Raw genomic sequence first — 21,507 nt, 5'->3', positions numbered from 1 at the left:
TGTCATCACCAACAAAGAGTAAAACTGGATGTTTTCTTCAACGTACATCTCCCCCCGCTGTTCTCCCTCCTACCCTTCTCTGCTTCTCTACTCCCCATTCATTGAAAAGATATTGCCTTCTGCAAAATAAAATCACTGTCTTCCTGGAGCTTGCTGATCTTGGTGTCCACATGGCTGATGGCAGGGAGACTGGGGAAGGGAGGAAGCACGTGGTGCTCAGATGCTTTTGCTGCAGACGGTAAATCCTGAATTGGCTGGCTCACCCTTTTAAAATTCGTTTGTTATGAACTTTTACAAGCGCTGATTTTCTTTTCTCGGGGGACTTTCTGACAGTCTCCCCACACCTGTTGGATCACACTTGCAAAGCAGAATCCCGACAAAGAACCTCAGGGTACAACATCTTCTAAATAGACTTCAGAGTTACTTCTATTGATTGGCCTTGGGAATCACTGAAGCACAGAGAGGTTGGGCTTTTAACTGGAATTCACACTTATTTGGTGTACATTTCAATGCTTCACTGAAAGTTGATTAGCAGGAAATGGCTTCCCAGTGGTAACTGAAGACTAGAAAATGGGACTAAGAACTAAGAACTGCAGCCCTTAATGTACAGGAGTGCATTTAGAAAGATCTGCATCTCCAGACACGTTGTAAATTCCTGTTACCCAGTTCACTGGCCTGGATCTATTTGTCCATGACCCAGCGTTACTCCCTCATCCCAAATTGGGCTCAGAATATACTCTGGACATCATGGAGCTCCAACCATAACTCACCAAGCTGTGTGTAAACTAATCCAAAACCTGAAGCCAATATCCATTAAGCCACTTTAAGAAAAATGGGGTGCAGGGAGGAACTTGCGGCAAATGGAGGTTAACGATGGATCCATCCACACGGGACCTGTCTTTGCGGAGCAAGCAGTTCACCACAGCTTTTGGAAAGATTATATTCCAAAGAGATGTGTACTTCAGTGCCTGAAACTTTCTTTGCTGAAGGTTGAAAATAGCTTCTAAGAGAATCAGGTGGAACAAAACACAAAGAATCGCTTTTAGGATAATTAAAACTATTTTGGACTCTTTTTATTTATCAATCCGGTTTCTAATATAATTTTAGTTAAATGAAAGACATTCACAAAGAATAGTAGGCATACATACATGATTTCCTTCTTTCATTCTAGTTTACATGCTGTTGCTTTTAGAGAGCAAAATTTCGTGTTATTTCACAGGGATAGAAGCCTAATTGACTTTACAGAAAGAATATTAGCCCAGCTTTTCACAACCCTAACCTCTGCAGTTCACCATGCTCACTGAAAAAACAAACAAACAAACAAAAACAAACCTGACAAAACAAAAAGTAGAATCAGTAACATTGAGAACTGTTTCTTGGCCTACCAGATAGGAGGACTCTCCATGTTTCCATAACCATCTCAGAGCCCAGCAGTTGCTGGAAAAGAATTGAGACTTGGAAAGTGGTGCAGCCCCTGTAAGTAGATCTGCTCTTAAAGCACATTTTCATCTGGAAAATAAACTCGTAAGTGCCTGCTTGGTATTAATACCCGTGTGCCCAGGTATCTTTATTACCTTTTGCTAGTCTTTGCTCCATGGGAGATAACCAACTTTTCAACACGGTTTCCCTGTTTCATTGAGTTTCACGAACCACTTGCATCCAAAAAATACTGCTGTGAAATAAATTTAAAGTTTCCAACATCATCATGCAGGGTGTGTGTAGTGTAGGCACAGGGCCAGTGGGCTACGTGAAACAGTCACATTTGCTTTTCAATGTTGTCTTATTTATAATCATACTGGGGCATGTGTAAGCAACAAGTCACACCCAGGTGGGAACTTAGGGTTTTATACATGTGGTGTTTTGATTTCTCTGGCCTTTGGCTGTGTTGCATCTCCCAGTGTTGACGGATTAGCTCCCTGGCAGTCTACCTGACTTATAATCTAGTAATTGTACAGCAATGCTTCATGTCTCTACACTCCTGGACATGGATGCGTGGTTTCTTTTGATGTGACTTACAACCACAAGCTGGAAAGCAAGTCTTCCCATAGGTCCATTGACTTTGGCCTTTATATTTGGGTTTCAAAGTATCCACAGCCAAGAATCCACGGCACCAAACCATTGTCTCATGAAGTGGATAAAACAGCTCTATCTTACACATGAGGCAAAAAGGAATAGAGGTTCAGCGAGCTGGCCAAGGTTACAGAGCACGTCAGGGAGAGAAAAAGGGTTGACTCTAGGGATCAACTCTCACCAAAACATCATTTTAAAAACGGCACCTATTGGGTTTTAGCCCAGATCAGTTAGAAACACTATTTGCTTCTCATCTATTTCAGGATGAGGTGGTACTACTGGGCCTAGCAATTTAGACCTATTTTTGGCTGGCTCATTGGAATTCAATTTAATAATTGTTGCCTTTCTTTTTGAAAACTGCTTGGCAGGATGGTGAAAAGGAAAAAAAAAATATTAAGAGGTTCCAATCAGGTGCTAATCGTTTGGAGGTGTGAGACATCAAGGGACCATGAAAACGTTTACACCATCAGAGAAAGGACAGGGCGAAAAAGAACGTGTGGAAGGATAGAAAAGTACAGATCCTGTTATAGAAGGAACTAATAGTCTCATCCTGACGCTACACTGACACTGCATTTTCCTAACGGGAGCTGTTAGCTTTTCCTTCGGAGCTTTCTATGGTTTGTGTCTTTGTGCCCAGCTCTCAGTGCCACCTGGTGGCTGCCTCGCAGATGTTCAACAACAACATTTTGAGATCTACTCTTGGGCTCACGCCAACTCTTTTTCCTGTGCCTCTGAAATCCTGCTCCTCTTAGTAAAGGATGCTTATTTGTCAAACACAGGGCAACAGGAAATTTTCCAATAAAGGCTCTCAAACTCTTATCCCCAGATCGTCAATAAAAACTCCCCCACAACAGGTCTCTCTCTCTCACTTTTTTTTTTTTTTTTCTTTTCTGTTTTGAGCAGTTGTTTGAAAGCCACAAGGGAAATGTTGTCTTATATACTATGAAGGGCCAGAGAAGAACTTAAGAATATAACCTCTTACCTCCTGAGCTAGCATCCTTGAGCTCAAGGGAGTACATTGAGAGCGTAGATGGGGACTGATTTTGCATTCATTTGAAGACCCCAATCCTAGCAACTCAAAACAGAGATGCTTGCTTTATACACGGAGGATGTTTCCTGCACAAACAACCCGAAATCAACCGTCAGCTTCTCCTGCAACTTGAAAACAACCTCTTACTTAAAGAAAACTTTTTGGTTTTGTTCTGATTCTTTTATTATTTAAAGAGACTACCACTAGCCTCTTTGTGCTTGATTGGTAAGGTATTGGGTTATAAGACACCAGGCTCTTGCAGGATATGATTGACAAAGCAGGACTGGGCCCTGAGCTTGGGTCATAATGTCATGGCTGCCTGGGGAGCTGGAAAAGAGAGCTGTCTTCTTTTCTGCACATAAACAAAATTATTTAGCATTTAGGAAGGTACTGTATGTGGCCTTCACAAATAAATTTAGGAACTTGGGTGAAGATTGCAGTCCCAAAGAGAAGATTTCCAGCACGCATTTGGCCCTTTACTTCATTACTTAATACCTCATCCACTTTTTCTGTGTCCTGTCCGTTGGCTGGGCTGTAACCCCCTTCAGGGCAGAGGCCGTGTCATGCATCTGTAAATCTCAAACGATGCTGAGGTGGGAGAAACACTCATCCCTGCAGTCGTCCTGGTGCCCTACGTTTGAAAATCTGGGGAGAAGTGTTAGGTTTTATTTTTCACTTTTTGTGGCAGGAAAAAGAAAAGAAGACAGAGAAGAGAAAGGGTGAGAACATTTTAGTATAAGGGGCTATGTTTGATTGTTTTAATTTCTTAATCATTTTGGAAAGAAAGGGAAAGCGCTCAGACAATGTATAAAGAATAAAGCTCTCATGGCAAATGCAATAAATAATAAATTTCCATCTGGTTCTACTTGTTAAGTGCAAAAGTAATACCTATCAAATAGGTATTAAGAAATCAGAAACATTTTTAAACATAATGTTTAAAATTTGCTCTTTCATTTTGAAAATATATAAAAGAATCCTTAATGGTAGTCATCTTGGTCAAATAAATAACCTTTATTTTCAATATGTCATTTGTAAATGTTATGTTGTTCTAATATTTGGTCATTAATAAATGCTTTTCATGTTAAATGCATTTTATGGAAGAATGATCAAGACCTTTTAAAATAAAGGGTGGTTATGACAGTGCCCGAGGTCAGCAACTGTAAAAGGGCACTAGTATTCTCTTTTGTTTTATGACCTTGACTTGAATGAAAATTATCTGGTCCACTGTCTCCTTTGGAATGTGTCAGGCACTGGTGCCATGTGCAGCTCTGGATAACATTTTCCATCACTCAAGAAACTGAGGTCCTCCAATAAGTCAGGCATCCCGAGTACCCTGAATATATAACCCAAATGAACTAGAATTTCCATTTTCTCCAGGCAGGCCATCAGAACAATAGCATCAGTACCTTTTTAACCTCATCTTACCTCCTTCCAGGAGGAGAAAGAAAAAAGGGATATTTAATTCCTCAAAATGTTGGAGTCTAAAAAAAATTTTGATGTACTTATTAAGTATAACAGCCTGAACTCTAAGGATCATAAACAGTATTCATTCTAGAAATAACTTCTGTGTAATCTTCTTTTAAAATAAATAAATGAAGTTATTTTTTGGATGCTCCAGTAGGAGCATTGTCCCACTTGCCTACACACACAGTCGATTATTTTTAAATAAATAGTTACTTGCTGGAATTAGTTGATCAAGGTTCCTGATTAAACTGAGGTCTGGTTGACCAGATGTGTCCATTCTCTGAGAAGCAATAATCAGTTACCAGGTTGTGATGAACCTGAGCTTCAAATGTATCTGCCAAAGAAGGTCCCTGAATCACGGCAGTGTGTCTATTTAGGATGGAACAATACATGGAAGTAGATGAGTTAAAATACGGCAGGGTTTTCCACATGATTCCAGAGTAACAGCAATAACAATACTAGCAGTCACAACTTGGCTTTATTTTGGTTCATCCATTCAGAGGACACTGTCTGCTAGCATCTTGTCCCGGGGCTTAAAGACTAGAGATTTAAAGCAAAATAAGAAGAGCAACCTAATTTATGCATTTACTAGGAAGTATCCATACTCTTGCTACCAACTATAAAAGAAACAGAGCAGACAAATCTTAACATCTGGCTCTAATTCCCCACTGAGGTGCTTACACACACGTACAATCTAACCCAATATGTTGTAGGTAAAGCAGAGGGAAAATTTTTTGTAACAGCTGGTCACTAGGTATCGTAGCTGATAGTTACAGACGTTGGATAGAGCTAAGACTGCAGACGTGGAACAGTATTATCTTGCAGAATCTGGTGAAATATAAAACCAACGATCCCAACAGGAAACTGCTTCCTTGGTTCTGAAAGCTGCTCTCAGTTGTACTGATCATGTTGTCACACAAGAGGGGCCACAACCCCTCTTCCTCCAGCTGTTTCTGGTGGGGACTCTCAGAGAGCTGCACAGACCGAGGTCTCTTTGAGAAATGTCAAATCATAGGTTCTCTCTGCCCCATCTCTCCTTTTCCAATTCACAGGACACCAAAAGAAATATTACGTGAACACGAACTAGTTACTACAATAGCCCGTTAGAGGCTGACTCTATGTAAAAGGAAGAAAATGCTGGAAGCCATGTATACTGTACATCAGCTTTTCTCAAGAAAAAATATCCACATTCTAAGGGCTCTGAAAAATGTAGGAAGCTTGCCCTGTTACCATGGGTTTTTAGAACACCTCTAAACACACACAAAATAAGACAGATAGTACCTACAAATTTCAACCACTGCTTAAACTCTAAAAGCATTTTTTGTATTATTTTGTTTTGATACAGAAGGGGAAACTCAGCTATAAAGAAATATCAGAAAGTATTTCTTGTGGCCGTCAGTCTCAGGAGTTTTCTGTCGCTTGCCTCCCCCAACTTGTGCTAATATTTTTAGGATGTGCTCAGGAGTATGAAGTAGGGTGCTTCTGTCCCTTGCCCTACTCCCCAGTCACTCCCCCTGCCCTCATCCCATCACCAAAGAGCCTCCCCTCAAATGAGCCATTCCTTTTTGCTTTCGTCAATGGTCTCTGTGAAGTTGGGGTCGTTGCTCATGATGGCGGCGTCCGCGCTCTCTGCTGACTCTGCTCCCTTGGCCTCGTTGGTGTGGTAGGTGCCCTTGTGACGGAACATGTACCGGATAAGGAAGACCAAGGTGCAGAGGATGGTGAAGATCACCACGGCGATGACCCCTGGTGGAGACAGCAGAGGAACTAGAGGTTAACTAAATCCTGTATATCCCGCCAACACTTTCCCCTGCTTCACCATCGTTCCCTCAAGGGCTGCCCTCTCCCGTACGAGACACAGAACCCCAAAAGGACAATAATGTGGACTAACAACGTTGCTGCCACATCAGTAAACAGAGGATGCTGCAGCCATCAGCCACTACAGCTGCCCCAGATGGGGAGCCCTGAGGGAACTCAGGATGAGAAAGCACAGGATACTGGCCCCAGAGAGCTGAGGTGCCTATCAAAGGAATGATTTCAGTGAGCCCAGACTCTTGCATCTTCCCATATATAGAAAAGAGCTAAATTCCTTAACTTGAGATGTCTGGTTTTCTTTAATGAATAGTAATCTTTTGATGTTCCGACTACCTGGTCTTTGTTGCAAAAACTCCTCTGTATCCCGGCTCCCCCCTGTCTCTTCGGAGCAGCCCCTCAGAGTTATCTGAGATGCTGTGTCCTGAGCTTAAGTCCTCAGTTTTGTCCACTGAATAAGACGTAATTCTCAACTTTTAGGCTGTGCATTTTTTTCAGTCAACAGCAACAACAAAAACTAACAGAACTGAAAGGAGAATTAGACCAAATCACAATTATATTTGGAGATTTCAACATTCTTCTCTTAGTAATGAGAGTACAATTAAACAGAAAATCAGTAAGAATTTAGAAGACCTCAAAAACACTATTAACAAACTTGACCTAAGGAAGTAATACCAATCCTACACATATGTTTGGAAATAGAGGAGAAGGATATACCACTCAACTCATTTTATGAGGCCAGCATGATACTGACACTAAAACCAGACAAACACATTATAGGAAAAGGAAATGATGGAGCCATATATCCTCTTAATAAAATTTTAGCATCAAACCCGCAATAGGTAGAAAATAATATATTATGACAAAGTGGTGTTAATTCTAGGAACGTAAGATTGATTTAATATTAAAAAATTAAGCAATATAATTTACCACATTAAATAAATAAAGGAGAAAAACTATATGATCATCTTAATAGATGCACAAAAGCATACGACAAACTTCAATACCCATTCATCATGAAGCCTGTCAGGAAACTATCAAGAGAAAGACACTTTTCAACCCGATAAAGGGCATCTTTGAGAAATCTACAGCTAATATTGTATTTAATAGTGAAAGATTAAACACATTCCCCCTAAGGCAAGACTGTCAGGTCTCAACACCTTTATCCATGATTGTACTGAAAGCCCTAGACAGTGCAATAAAGCAAGAAAAAGAAATAAAAAAGTGTACAGATTGGGAAGAAGTAAGAACACTATTCTCAGGTGATGGGATTGTCTATGAAGAAAATTCTAAGGAATATACAAAAAAAGGTTGCTAGAACTAACAATAAATTTAGCAAAGTGAAATTTGTATTTTTACATATTAGCAAGAAACACTTGGAAATGAAAGTAATAAAATAATGCCATTTATAACAGAACAAATTGAACACAGATGTTCTAGACTGTACACTGAAAATCATAAAACCTTGCTGAGAGAAACTAAAGGAAACCTGAATAAATGGATGAATATACCATATTTCAATGTCAATATTGTTAAGATGTTCATTTATAGATCTAATGCAATCCTAATGAAAATCACAGCAAACTTTTTTTTGGTAGAAATGTATAAGCTGATTCTGAATTTTATATGGCAGTGCAAAGGACCCATAATAGTAAAAATAATTTTGAAAAAAATAAAAGAAATGATTGTAGCAGTTACACTGCTTATTTCAAGACTTACTATAAAGATACAACAATAAAATAAGCATGGTATTGGCCAAAGAAAGACATATAGATCAACAAAACAGAATAGAAAACCCAGAAAAAAGACATACACGTATGCAGCCAATTGATTTTTGACAAAAGTGCCATGGAAATTAAATTGGAAAAAAATATAGACTTTTCAAGAAGTGATCTTGGAATAACTAGATATTCATTTGGCAAATAATAACTTTGACTTTTATCTCATACTATATATAGATGTTAACTCAAAGTGATTATAGACGGAAAAATAAAAATGAAAACTATAAAACTTCTAGGAGAAAACACAGGAGAAGATCTTCACAACCTTGGGGTAGGCAGATTTTTTAGAAAGAATTTAAAAAATCACAAACTGTAAAAAGGTTAGAAAAATTGGACTTTATCAAAATTAAAATCTCCTGCTTTTCAAAAAATACCACTAAGAAAATGAAAAGGCAAGTCACAGGCTAGGAGAAAATATTCACAATACATATGTCTGAGAAAGGACTTGTATCCAGAATGCAAGAAGAACTCTTACAACTCAATAGTAAGAAGTCAAAAAAGTCTAATTAAAAGATGGGAAAGATTTAAACAGACACTTCACAAAAGATTTGCAAGTGGCAATAAGCACATGAAAAGATGCTTGACATTACTAGTCATCAGATAACTACACATTAAAACCACAATGAGTTACCACTACTCATCTACTAGATGGGTACAATTAAAAAGAATGACAATACCAAGTGTTGGTAAGATTGTGAAGCAACTTGATCTCTCAAATATTGCTTATGGGAGTGTAAAATGGTTCAACCATTTTGGAAAACTATACGGGAATTTCTTATAAAGTTAAATATCTTCTTTCTATAATCCAGCAATTGCACTCCTAGGGATTACCAAAGAGAAACAAAAACTTTTGTTCACACAAGACTTGGACAAGAATATTCATAGCAGCTTTATTCAAAATAGCCCAAATCTGGAAACAAACCAAACACCTGTCAACAGGTGAGTAGATAAAACAAATTACAATACCTTCATACAATGGAATACAACTTGGCAATAAAAATTAACAGACCACTGGTACCTACAGCAATGTGGATAGATCTCAAAAACGTTACGTCAGGACTTCCCTGGTGGTGCAGTGGTTAAGAATCCGCCTGCCAATGCAGGGGACATGGGTTTGAGCCCTAGTCTGGGACGATCCCACATGCCGCGGAGCAACTAGCCCGTGCGCCACAACTACTAAGCCTGCACTCTAGAGCCTGCAAGCCACAACTACTGAAGCCTGCACGCCTAGAGCCTGTGCTCCACAAGAGAAGCCACTGCAATGAGAAGCCCGCGCACCGCAACGAAGAGTAGCCCCCGCTCGCCACAGCTAGAGAAAGCCCACACGGAGCAATGAAGACCCAATGCAGCCAAAAATAAATTAATTAAAAAAACAAAAACGTTATGTTGAGTGACAGAAGGCACAACAGATTACATACTATGTGATTCCATTCATATGAAACCCTAAAAGAGGCAAAAGTAATCTATGTGACAAAAGCAAGTGGGGAAGAGGGAAGGATGAATTACAAAGGGGGCACAAGAGAACTTTTAGTGGATGGAAATGTTCTATGTCTTGACTGTAGCTGTGGTTATGGGTGTATGTGTCTGTCAAAAGTCACTGACCTGCTACACTTAAATAAGTGCATATTATACTTCAATAAAGTTGGTCTTAAAAAAGCAAAAACAATGAGGATAAGGATTATACCAGAACTTTGAACAATGTGCTTTGAGCACCATTTTGAATGTATTCTAATTTCACAGTCACATATATATATAGGTGTTCACTTTCTTCCTGTGGAAAATAAACCTACTGACTAAGCTGAGTTGACTGGCTGAGTTTAAAACCCTTGATAAGCTTACAATATTAGCCATACTTAGAGAGGCAGGAAACATTTTTATGAAATAAGGCAGAAGAAGCAGGGAGAAGAGACGGCAACAGGCAACAGGGTTATCGATACTGATCCAAACACGAGGGACTATACTAGGAGAGTCGAATTATTCTGCAGGTATTCTGGTGAGAAGAAAAGACTGGAATATTTTAGATACTCTGGCTTATTAATTTTCTTTTTAAAAAATATTTATTTGTTTATTTATTTATTTATTTTGGCTACACCAGGTCTTAGTTGCAGCAATGTGGACTCCTTAGCTGCGGCATGCGGACTCTTAGTTGCGGCACGCAAACTCTTAGTTACAGCATGCACGTGGGATCTAGTTCCCCAACCAGGGATCGAACCCCTGCCACCTGCATTGGGAGCACGGAGTCTTACCCACTGGACCACCAGGGAAGTCCCTGCTTATTAATTTTCTGATAATTTTTATTAAGATAACTGAAACCAGACTGGCATAGTCCTTCCTGATTTTGTAGTAAGCTATTATGGACCATTTGGGATGCAAGGGGATGAGAGTGGAAAAGACTGGAGGGCATACAGAAATGTTCTGGCTGTTGCCATGACCGCCTGCTTGCATATTCTGATGCTGGCTAGCTCCCTACTACTCTTCTTTTTTTTTTTTTTTAATAAGTCAGCATAAAAAGTAGCCAGGTTACATTGACCGCACTTTCTCCACAACGTGTACTTCTCAATCTTCAGTCATATTTAAACAGCAAAATGAATAAAGTACAAATCCAGATAACTCCTTTTCCCCTAGACTATGGCTTTATTGAAAATGACTACTCCCCACAGGTGAGACGTTACAGGAAAGCCTGTCCTGTAAGTCACCTACCTCCGATGATGGCCGAGTTTCTGTTGACTCCATTTCTTATAGCCTGGCCTTGTCCTGGGTTATAAGGAAAATCAGCACTGGCTGTAGAGGAAGAAATGAAAAGACATATATATCATTTATCCCAGATAATTTGATACCTAGTTTTTCATACAACCCTTCAACAGCCTGTTTTCCCAAATGAGATCTCCCTTTCATCTAAACCCATTTTGCTGTTGTTTCCCACAAGAATCACAGCCACTTCAGTGTCTGCTGTTTGCCTTTGTACAAGTCCCAGATGAATAGCATACCTCTTTGGGAGGAGTATTAACAAATCTTAGAACTACCTGAGCTGGCCTGCTTTGGTTCCACTGACAGACAAGTTTATGTATTAGAATACTTTTTCTTAAGTTTGGCTGAAATCTGCTTCCAACCCACTTTTATCCCTTTCATAACTGGTGGCACTGGATATACTCGCCAATGAGCTTTTTACAGCTTACAGCATTAGTTTAAAAAGTAATCATTAAAAAATATTTTTTAAAATTGAAGTATAGCTGATGTACAATATTATATAAGTTATAGGTGTACAATATAGTGATTCAAAATTCCTAAAGGTTATACTCCATTTATAGTTATTATAAAATATTGGCTATATTCCCTGTGTTTATTTATTTTATACATAGTGGTTTTACCTCTTGACCCCCTACCCCTATCTTGCCCCTCTCCCCCTCCCTCTCTCCACTGGTAACCACTAGTTTGTTCTCTATATCTGTGAATCTGCTTCTTTTTTTGTTATATTCATTAGTTTGTTGACTTTTTAGATTCCACATGTAAGTGATATCATGAAGTATTTGTCTTTCTCTGTCTGACTTATTTCACTTAGCATAATGCCCTCCAAGTCCATCCACGTTGTTGCAAATGGCAAAATTTCATTCCTTTTTGTGGCTGAGTAGTATTCCATTGTATATATATGTACCACATCTTCTTAATCCATTCATCTGTTGATGGACACTTAGGTTGCTTCCATATCTTGGCTATTGTAAATTATGCTTCCATAAATATTGGGGTGCATGTATCTTTTCAAATTAGTGTTTTTGTTTTAAAAAGTAATCATTTCTTTAAATGAATATTTTACATGGCTCTAGTAAAACATTGTACACTTCAGGAATTTGTAAGAGGATAATATAAGTGTTGAGAAGAATATTAACTGCCTAATAAATTTTCTCTTTCTCTCCCTATTTCAACAAGCCTTTGCAGAATGCCTACCATATGTCAGGCGCTATTTTAAGTGCTGGGGATATACAGTAAACAATAAAAAAGATGAAAATTGTTATTAATGAGAACTTTCCGTGCCTCATTGAAGAGTTTGGTTTATATAGTCAAAATACTAATCTGAAGCATGGATGTGGTTTTAGTTATGACCCTATTTATAGTGAACTGCCTGAAATTATGGGGCAGCTTCCATGTTGCAACTCACACACTCATAGGACACAGTTAAGATTTGGTTATCAATACACATAATTCCCTGACGTCAACCCCCCTTCAAAGACTGAGAGCTGTTTTTCAAGGATAAAGGCTTGCACCTTCACCGCTCCTCTGGGGCACAGTTTCTAGGTCTTTTGACATTGTATTTACCTTTCTCTGGACTCTATTTGGTCTACACCCTTCTAAAAAGTCAAAAGCTTCGTAGCTTGTAACCGGCCTAGTTGGGCTTAACACCCAGGTAGGGTTAATTCCAAAGTCAATAATCTTCCCTATCCTGCCTTTCAAGGGCTAGGAAGACACAGACAAGTAAGCTGTTGAGGAAATGCCAGCTTTCAGACAGTTCAGCTTATGTAGGGCCTATGGGAGGAAGAGCCTTTTCTTCGGGGTTCGGGGAGACAGACTTGTTTTGTTTGGACACATTGAATCTGAGGTGCCTAGAGGATGTACGGCGAGAACTAATAGACATTTGGGTGAGTGGGTCATATCTCTCATCTCCTTTTCATAAACACAGAAATCTCCTGACCCTTAAATATCAATAATATAAATCTTCAAAATATATTTAGTAACAAAAAAATTACAGTGACAATTTTGTCATTATTCTGTTGTTTGGTATTCATGATGCTACAAAACTGTTTGCTCTTCTGCTTCAGGTAACATGGATGGTGGGACACAGCATAGCTCCTGCTCCAAAGAGAGCTTTGCGTCCTTGGCCACAAAACTGCAGTAAAACACAGATGCCTAGAGATTGACATCCTCTCTCTGGTTCTCTTGAAGTCATTGATACAAACACTAGTGGAAGGTATGGATGTGACCTGAGATGACCCAAGAAGAATAATAAGAGCTAGAAAAGAACATTAAAAATACCCCAGGATCGCCTCTGTTATAAAATCTGAACTCCCTGACATGGGGAGGAAGGCTTCCCTTGAGATGAATTTCTCTCCTCCTCTTTCCTCATGGAACCACTTTTCCAACTCAACATTCTAGGCACACGGATTCCTGATGCTTGAGGGGGACGTGTCTTTGCTCATCCACATGGCACTCTCTGTCAGGACACCTGGTTTGCCCTTCTTCTCTTTGTCCATTAAATCCTGCCTCTTTCCTGAAACCATCCTCGGCCACCTCAGATGAAGTGTCTGCCCTCCTTTCAATGGCTATCACCTTAATTCTCATCACTCCTTACATGGTATTCATCCTCTTAAAGGCAGGGGCCAATCTTAATTATATTTGCAGGCCCAATGACAAATAGTGCAGACAAGTAGCAGAGCTAATTGGACGTTCGTTGATCGGTATAATTAAAATCAGTCCATTAAGATGTGTGTAAACGTTTGTATAGCCTCTTCTTACAATAAAGTCCCCCATGCAGGTACAATTTTGAAAGTCAGCTGCCTAAACTACCCTTAAAGCAAGGCAGCATTCTTACTCTTCCCAACAAAGGAAAGGAACATATTGAATACAGAAAAGCTGCTAATGATTCCTGTGTCCACTAGTCTGGTTATTATCAGAAAACAGTCAGTGGAAAACCCCCAGGCCCAACAGAAGTCCTCACGAAATTCAAGGACAGGGTTCTGTGTTTGCATGAGCATCCCTATTTTCCTGGCTTTGTTTATACCTTGAGCCTGGTTGTCCTAATGCTTGTGAATGCTTACTCCCTGGAGGCAAATCCATTTTATCCTGGCACGCAGACTGATTTGCTACTTGGACAGATATATTTCAAATGATTTCATTGTAACTGTCCTTTCCCCTGGGTACCAACATACTCTTGGAAATGCACATAAAGAAACATGGAGGCCAAGAGACACAGATGAGGCCAAACCACAAACCTCATCCATGACACGTGCTCCATTCTGCTGCTGACCTTTACGCTCCCCCCATCTCACCTCCTCCAAGTTTGCTAGGAGAGCAGAGCCATTTTAGTGGTGCTGGAGTAGCAGGGAACCTATATTTTGGGAAACGTCATGAGTAGGTCCAAAATAGACTTTATTTTTTATGTGTGTATGTATGTATGTATGTATGTATGTATGTATGCATGGCTGTGTTGGGTCTTCGTTGTTGCGTGCCGGCTTTCTCTAGTTGCGGCGAGCAGGGTCTACTCTTCGTTGCGGTGTGCGGGCTTCTCATTGCGGTGGCTTCTCATTGCGGTGGCTTCTCTTGTTGTGGAGCACGGGCTCTAGGCGTGCAGGCTTCAGTAGTTGTGGCTCTCAGGCTCTAGAGCGCAGGCTCAGTAGTTGTGGCGCACGGGCTTAGTTGCTCCGCGGCACGTGGGATCTTCCGGGACCAGGGCTTGAACCCGTGTCCCCTGCATTGGCAGGCGGATTCTTAACCACTGCGCCACCAGGGAAGTTCCAAAATAGACTTTAGATATTAAGTCTCCGGACCAGATTTGTGTCGAATAGGCAAAGACTGTATTCAATACACTTTTCTTCTGGGTCCCAAATGACACTTGTGGACAAAGAATGTCACCTGTCAAAGGATGTTGCTGCCATCAAGCCGTCAGCCACGCCCACCCCCACAGTGCACCCTGAGGAGATTCAGGATGGAGAAAACAGGATACTGGCCCTAGATAGTTAAGGTGCATATCAAAGGAGTGATCTCTGTGAGGCCAGACTCTGGAATTTTCCCATACATAAAAAATTGCTAACTTCATTAACTTGAGATGTCTGGTTTTTCTTTAATTAATAGTAATCTTTTGATGTACCAACTGCTTGTGTTGGTTGCAAAAACTCCCATATATCCGGGCTCCTCCCTCACCTCTTCGGAGCAGTCCCTCAGAGCTATTTGAGAGTCTGTCTCCCGGGCTTGAGTCCTCAGTGTGTCCACTGCATAAAACATACTCCGCAACTTTTTGGCTGTGCATGTTTTTTTTCAGTTGACACACTACATGATAACACTAAAGTGTGGTGCTATTCCAGCTCTGATTTAGTGTCTCCTGGAAGCGTGTTCCTGCTTATTTCCCTTGCACACATCCTGTTTGTCTGGTCATCCCCTTTACACTGACAGACCGTGTTTCCTTTGCCCCGTCATCCAGAGATCAGCTCTCCTCCCTGCCTCCCCCAAGTAGGGACAGGCAGACATGGTGCTGCAGGAACTGACGGTGGGGGATCCTTCGCCCGTGGACAGGCTTGTTAAACAGCCTGGCCGACGCTGCAGAGCCCACAGAGAAGGCACGTGCATCCCAGGCCCCCAAACACACTCGGACAGTTCCACATACAGACGGCCTCCCTTCCCATCATCTCTGTCTTCAACCTGGGAAGAAGCTGAGAGCTCAGCGCTGGTGCACCTGCCCTTTCCCTTCCTCCAACTTCAGGTCGGAAAAAAAAGGGAAGAACACACACACTCTGTAAGAGCAGGCCCAGGGGGAGTTGCTCCTCGTAATCATACAGATATAGTAAAGTGGTCAGAAATTAGGACAGGGTGAGTAAAAATACACCTTCTTACCCCCAAAGAATAGAAACCATGACTGTTTAATTCCACTTCTAAAGGCCTTTGCCTGCCCTTTGCTACATTCTAGGAAGACTTCATCAGGAAAGCAAAAGACAGTCTAATCCTTGCCTCTCCTGTCCGTGCGCCAGGCGGGGAGAGGGTGTGGCCCTCCTTGGGCAGCTGGTTCTGAGCCTACCCCGTACCTGCTGCCAAGTGAGGGACATCGCACAACAAAGACCCCCAATCATCACGTAGGTGACGGATGCGTGGTAAAGCTCTAAATTTTAGGACTACATGAAATTACTCATTACTTGGACTATACTTTCCTCACATATAAAACTCTCTGGGGCCCAGAGTAGCAAGTGTTCGCTGTGGTGGAATGAGCCTAGAAGCGTTTTCCTTCTACCATAGAGCACAAAAAGTAAATTTACATGAAATTCAAATTTTGGGAACAAGCTGTTTAGGAAATAATATTAATAGCACTTCCTACAAGTCGGGCACTGTTTTAAGTCCTTTTCATGGATTAGCTCATTTCATCCTCCTGTGAACCTTGTGAGGTTGGTGTATTCATCCCATTTTGGAGGCTGAACGCTTGGCTGAGGTCCCATGACCAAGAGGTGGTGGAGCCGGGAATTGGCTCCAGAAACCACTTGCAAGGCGCTAAGCTGAAGTGTCTCTGACGAGGAAGCAGGGGTCTACACTGGTTTTATCAAATCATCACCATCATTAAGGCGACCAACTAATTTAGCCCAGTTGTTTTCTCTGTGGTTGGTGGGCTGTCTGGGGAGGCCCACAGATGTCTAAAGGCTTCCGACTGCACTTGTCTGGCTTCAAAAGTGAGCATGTGAGGCATTTTACCTGACAAAGATAATTCCACATGATGATAGCATCAGCTGAGCAATGTGATAAACTAAGAACTCTGAACCAACATGGTAAGAAGAGAAACCCAATATTCTAGATACAATTCCCTCATGGGCCCAAATGGCACAGAGAGAATGGTTATCACCATTATGGTAACACTTGTGAAATCATGAATAGTGTGAACTGTGCTTTAAAACATTACTGTCAGATTATAATTTTGACTGCCTTTACAGAATGTGAAAAATTAAGAGAGGAAGTTTCAAGGCAGGTACTTAAGTACAATAAGCTGATTTAAAAGATATTCATAAGAATGGAATATTAAAAAGGGATTTGAATTCTTTAGCCTTAAATTTCTTGCCTGTCTCATTGAGCAGGTAGGGAGGAAAAGGAGTAGTAAAGCATTAAAAAAAAATAAGAGGCGGAGTCAAGATGGCAGTGTGGGAAGATGCGGAGTAAGCATCTCCCCACAACTAGGGTGCCTGCTGGCTGCTGGTGGGGGACTCTGACGCCCAAGGAGACGGGAGGAACCCCAAAGTGAACCGGTAGGACGTAGGGGGACTGAGGGGGGAGGAGAAGTGGAGGCCAGACAGCATCAGCACCGCTGTGGCCGGGGAGACCAGGAGGCGCAGGCGGGAGGGACTCTCCGGGAAGAGCGGGAGAGGAGAGGGCGATCGCCTGGCCCACTCAGGCTGGGGAGCCTGCTGAGCTCCCAGGCCGGTACCCCTCCTCCAAAGCCCCATCCAGGCCATGTGGGTCCTGGGGGCATAGGAGGGAGGCCAGGGAGATCAGGAGAGGCAGGCGGGAGGGGCCCTCTGGGAGGCGTGGGAGAGGAGCAGAGGGCGACTGCCCTGCCCACTCAGGCCCGGGGAGCCTGCTGAGCTCCCAGGCCGGTCCCCTGCCCTCCAATCCCCCTCCAGGCCACATGGGTCCTTGGGGGCATAGGAGGGAGGCCGGGGAGATCAGGAGAGGCAGGCGGGGGGGCCCTCTGGGAGGCGTGGGAGAGGAGCGGAGGGCAATTGCCCTGCACACTCGGGCTGGGGAGACTGCTGAGCTCCCAGGCGATCCCCTGCCTTCTGAGACCAGGAGTCGGGGGCACACCTGGGCCCCTTCTGTTCCTTGAGCCTAAGCCCCACCCTCCACAGCCCCCAGGGCCTTTTCCAGCCCTGTGGTTCCTGAGCATTGGCCCCACCTACCACCCAAACCTTGCCCTTGCTTAGGCCCCACTCTCGACAGCCAAGGCCTTCCTGCCCCCCCCCCCCTTTTTTTTCCCTCCTCCTCTTTTTCACTATTGTTATACTGTTGTACCTTCCGGTTGTTGATTCATCTATATTTTTATTTTTATATTCTTCCTAACATATCTGTTAGTTTATTAGTCTAATTTTATTTTTTATTTTGTTATTGTTTTTTTTTTATTGCTACCCCAGGTGGCTTGTGGGATCTTGGTTCACGACCCCAGGGTCGGGCTGAAGCTCCTGCAGTGGGAGCTCCGAGTCCGAACCACTGGACTAACAGAGAACCTCAGACCCCAGGGAATATTCATTGGAGTGAGGCCTCATGGAGTTCCTCATCTCAGCACCAAGACCCAGCTCTACCCAATAGCCTACAAACCCCAGTGTTGGAAGCCTCAGATCAAACAACCAGTAAGACAGGAACACAATCCCACTCATAAAAAAAAAAAAAAAAAAATGAGACAGCAAAAAAATATGTCACAGGTGAAGGAGCAAGGTAAAAACCTACAGGACCAAATAAATGAAGAGGAAATAGGCAACCTACCTGAAAAAGAATTCAGAGTAATGATAGTAAAGATGATCCAGAATCTTGGAAATAGAATGGCGGCATGGATTGAGAAAATACAAGAAATGTTTAACAAAGATCTAGAAGAACCAAAGAACAAACAAACAGAGATGAACAACATAATAATTGAAATGAAAAATACACTAGGAGGAATCAATAACAGGATAACTGAGGCAGAAGAACGAATAAGTGAGCTGGAAGACAAAATGGTGGAAATAACTGCCAAGGAGCAGAATAAAGAAAAAAGAATGAAAAGAATTGAAGACAATCTCAGAGACCTCCAGGACAACACTAAACACACCAACATTCGAATTATAGGGGTCCCAGAAGAAGAAGAGAAAAAGAAAGGGTCAGAGAAAATATTTGAAGAGATTATAGTTGAAAACTTCCCTAATATGGGAAAGGAAATAGCAAAGAGAGTCCCATACAGGATAAACCCTAGGAAAAACACACCAAGACACATATTAATCAAACTAACAAAAATTAAATTCAAAGAAAAAATATTAAAAGCAGCAAGAGAAAAACAAAAAATAACATACAAAGGAATGCCCATAAGGTTATCAGCTGATTTTTCAGTGGAAAACTCTTCAGGCCAGAAGGGAGTGGCAGGATATACTTAAAGTGATGAAAGAGAAAAACCTACAACCAAGATTACTCTACCCAGCAAGGATCTCATTCAGATTTGATGGAGAAGTCAAAAGCTTTTCAGAGAAGCAAAAGCTAAGAGAATTCAGCATCACCAAACCAGCTTTACAACAAATGCTAAAGAAACTTCTCTAAGCAGGAAATACAACAGAAGAGAAAGAAAACACAACAGAGGAGAAAGACCCACAAAAACAAACCCAAAACAATTAAGAGAATGGTAATAGGAACATATATATCAATAATAACCTTGAATGTAAATGGATTAAATGCCCCAACCAAAAGACACAGACTGGCTGAATGGATACAAAAACAAGACCCATATGTATGCTGTCTACAAGAGACCCACTTCAGACCTAGGGAAACATACAGACTGAAAGTGAAGGGATGGAAAAAGATATTCCATGCAAATGGAAATCAAAAGAAAGCTGGAGTAGCAATACTCATATCAGATAAAATAGACTTTAAAATAAACAGTGTTACAAGAGATAAGGAGGGACACTACATAATGATCAAAGGATCAATCCAAGAAGATATAACAATTATAAATGTTTATGCACCCAACATAGGAGCACCTCAATGCATAAGGCAAATGCTAACAACCATGAAAGAAGAAATAGACAGTAACACAATAATAGTAGGGGACTTTAACACCCCCCTTACACCAAGGGACAGATCATCCAAACAGAAAATAAATAAGGAAACACAAGCTTTAAATGACACAATAGATCAGATAGGTCTAATTGACATTTATAGAACATTCCACCCAAAAGTGGCAGAATACACTTTCTTCTCAAGTGCACATGGAACATTCTCCAGGATAGATCACATCTTGGGTCACAAATCAAGCCTCAGAAAATTTAAGAAAATTTAAATCATATCAAGCATCTTTTCTGACCACAACGCTATGAGATTGGAAATCAATTACAGGAAAAAAACTGTAAAAAACACAAATACATGGAGGCTAAACAGTGTGCTACTAAATAACCAAGAGATCACTGAAGAAACCAAAGAAGAAATAAAAAAATACATAGAAACAAATGACAATGAAAACACGATGACCTAAAACCTATGGGACGCAGCGAAAGCAGTTCTAAGAGGGAAGTTTATAGCAATACAATCTCACCTCAAGAAACAAGGAAAATCTCAAATAAACAATCTAACCCTACACTTAAAATAACTAGAGAAAGAAGAACAAAGAAAACCCAAAGTCAGTAGAAGGAAAGAAATCATAAAGATCAGAGCAGAAATAAATGAAATAGAAACAAAGAAAACAATAGCAAAGATCAATAAAACTAAAAGCTGGTTCTTTGAGAAGATAAACAAGTGATAAATCCTTAGCCAGATTCATCAAGAAAAAAAGGGAGAGGATGCAAATCAATAAAATTAGAAATGAAAAAGGAGAAATCAGAACTGACACTGCAGAAATACAAAGGATTATAACAGACTACTACAAACAACTATATGCCAATAAAGTGGACAACCACGAAGAAATGGACAAATTCTTGGAAAGGTACAATTTTCTAAGACTGAACCAGGAAGAATTAGAAAATATAAACAGACTTATCACAAGTAATGAAATTGAAACCATAATTAAAAATCTTCCAATAAAGAAAAGTTCAGGATCAGATGGCTTCACAGGTGAGTTCTATCAAACATTTAGAGAAGAGCTAACACCCATCTTTCTCAAACTCTTCCAAAAAATTGCAGAGGAAGAACACTCCCAAATTCATTCTACGAAGCCACCATCACCCTGATACCAAAACCAGAAAAAGATATCACAAAAAAAGAAAATTATAGACCAATATCACTGATGAACATAGATGCAAAAATCCTGAACAAAATACTAGCAAACAGAATCCAACAGCACATTAAAAGGAGCATACACCAAGATCAAGTGGGATTTATCCCAGGGATGCAAGGACTCTTCAATATAGGCAAATCAATCAATGTGATACCCCACATTAACAAATTAGGAATAAAACCCATATGGTCATCTCAATAAATGCAGAAAAAGCTTTTGACAAAATTCAACACCGATTTATGATAAAAACTCTCCAGAAAGTGGGCATAGAGGGAACTTACCTCAACATAATAAAGGTCATATATGACAAACCCACAGCAAGCATCATACTCAATGGTGAAAAACAGAAAGCATTTCCACTAAGATCAGGAATAAGACAAGGTGGCCCACTCTCACCACTGTTATTCAACATAGTTTTGGAAGTCCTAGCCACAGCAATCAGAGAAGAAAAACAAATAAAAGGAATACAGATTGGAAAAGAAGAAGTAAAACTGTCACTGTTTGCTGATGACATGATACTATACATAGAAAATCCTAAAGATGCCACCAGAAAACTACTAGAACTAATCAATGAATTTGGTAAGGTTGCAGGATACAAAATTAATGCACAGAAAGCTCTGGCATTCCTATACACCAACAATGAAAAATCAGAAAGAGAAATTAAGGAA

General features: G+C 40.9%; 1 protein-coding gene across 2 annotated transcripts in view; it reads right to left on the bottom strand.

Moving 5' to 3' along the window:
- Window positions 1-1,040: 1,040 nt before the first annotated feature.
- Window positions 1,041-21,507, bottom strand: part of CNTNAP2 (contactin associated protein 2) — a 2,096,032-nt gene continuing 2,075,565 nt past the window's right edge. For both annotated transcript variants that reach the window (XM_061198858.1, XM_061198859.1), the window contains exons 23-24: window positions 10,858-10,938; window positions 1,041-6,310 (exon numbers count right to left, since the gene is read on the bottom strand). In XM_061198858.1, the coding sequence (XP_061054841.1) occupies window positions 6,111-6,310; window positions 10,858-10,938 (281 nt within the window). In that variant the 3' untranslated portion in view covers window positions 1,041-6,110. The remainder of the gene's footprint in view (window positions 6,311-10,857; window positions 10,939-21,507) is intronic.

This window comes from Eubalaena glacialis, chromosome 8 (genome assembly GCF_028564815.1).
Source record: "Eubalaena glacialis isolate mEubGla1 chromosome 8, mEubGla1.1.hap2.+ XY, whole genome shotgun sequence".
Lineage (NCBI taxonomy): Eukaryota > Metazoa > Chordata > Mammalia > Artiodactyla > Balaenidae > Eubalaena > Eubalaena glacialis.
This window is presented reverse-complemented; position numbering and strand designations above follow the sequence as displayed.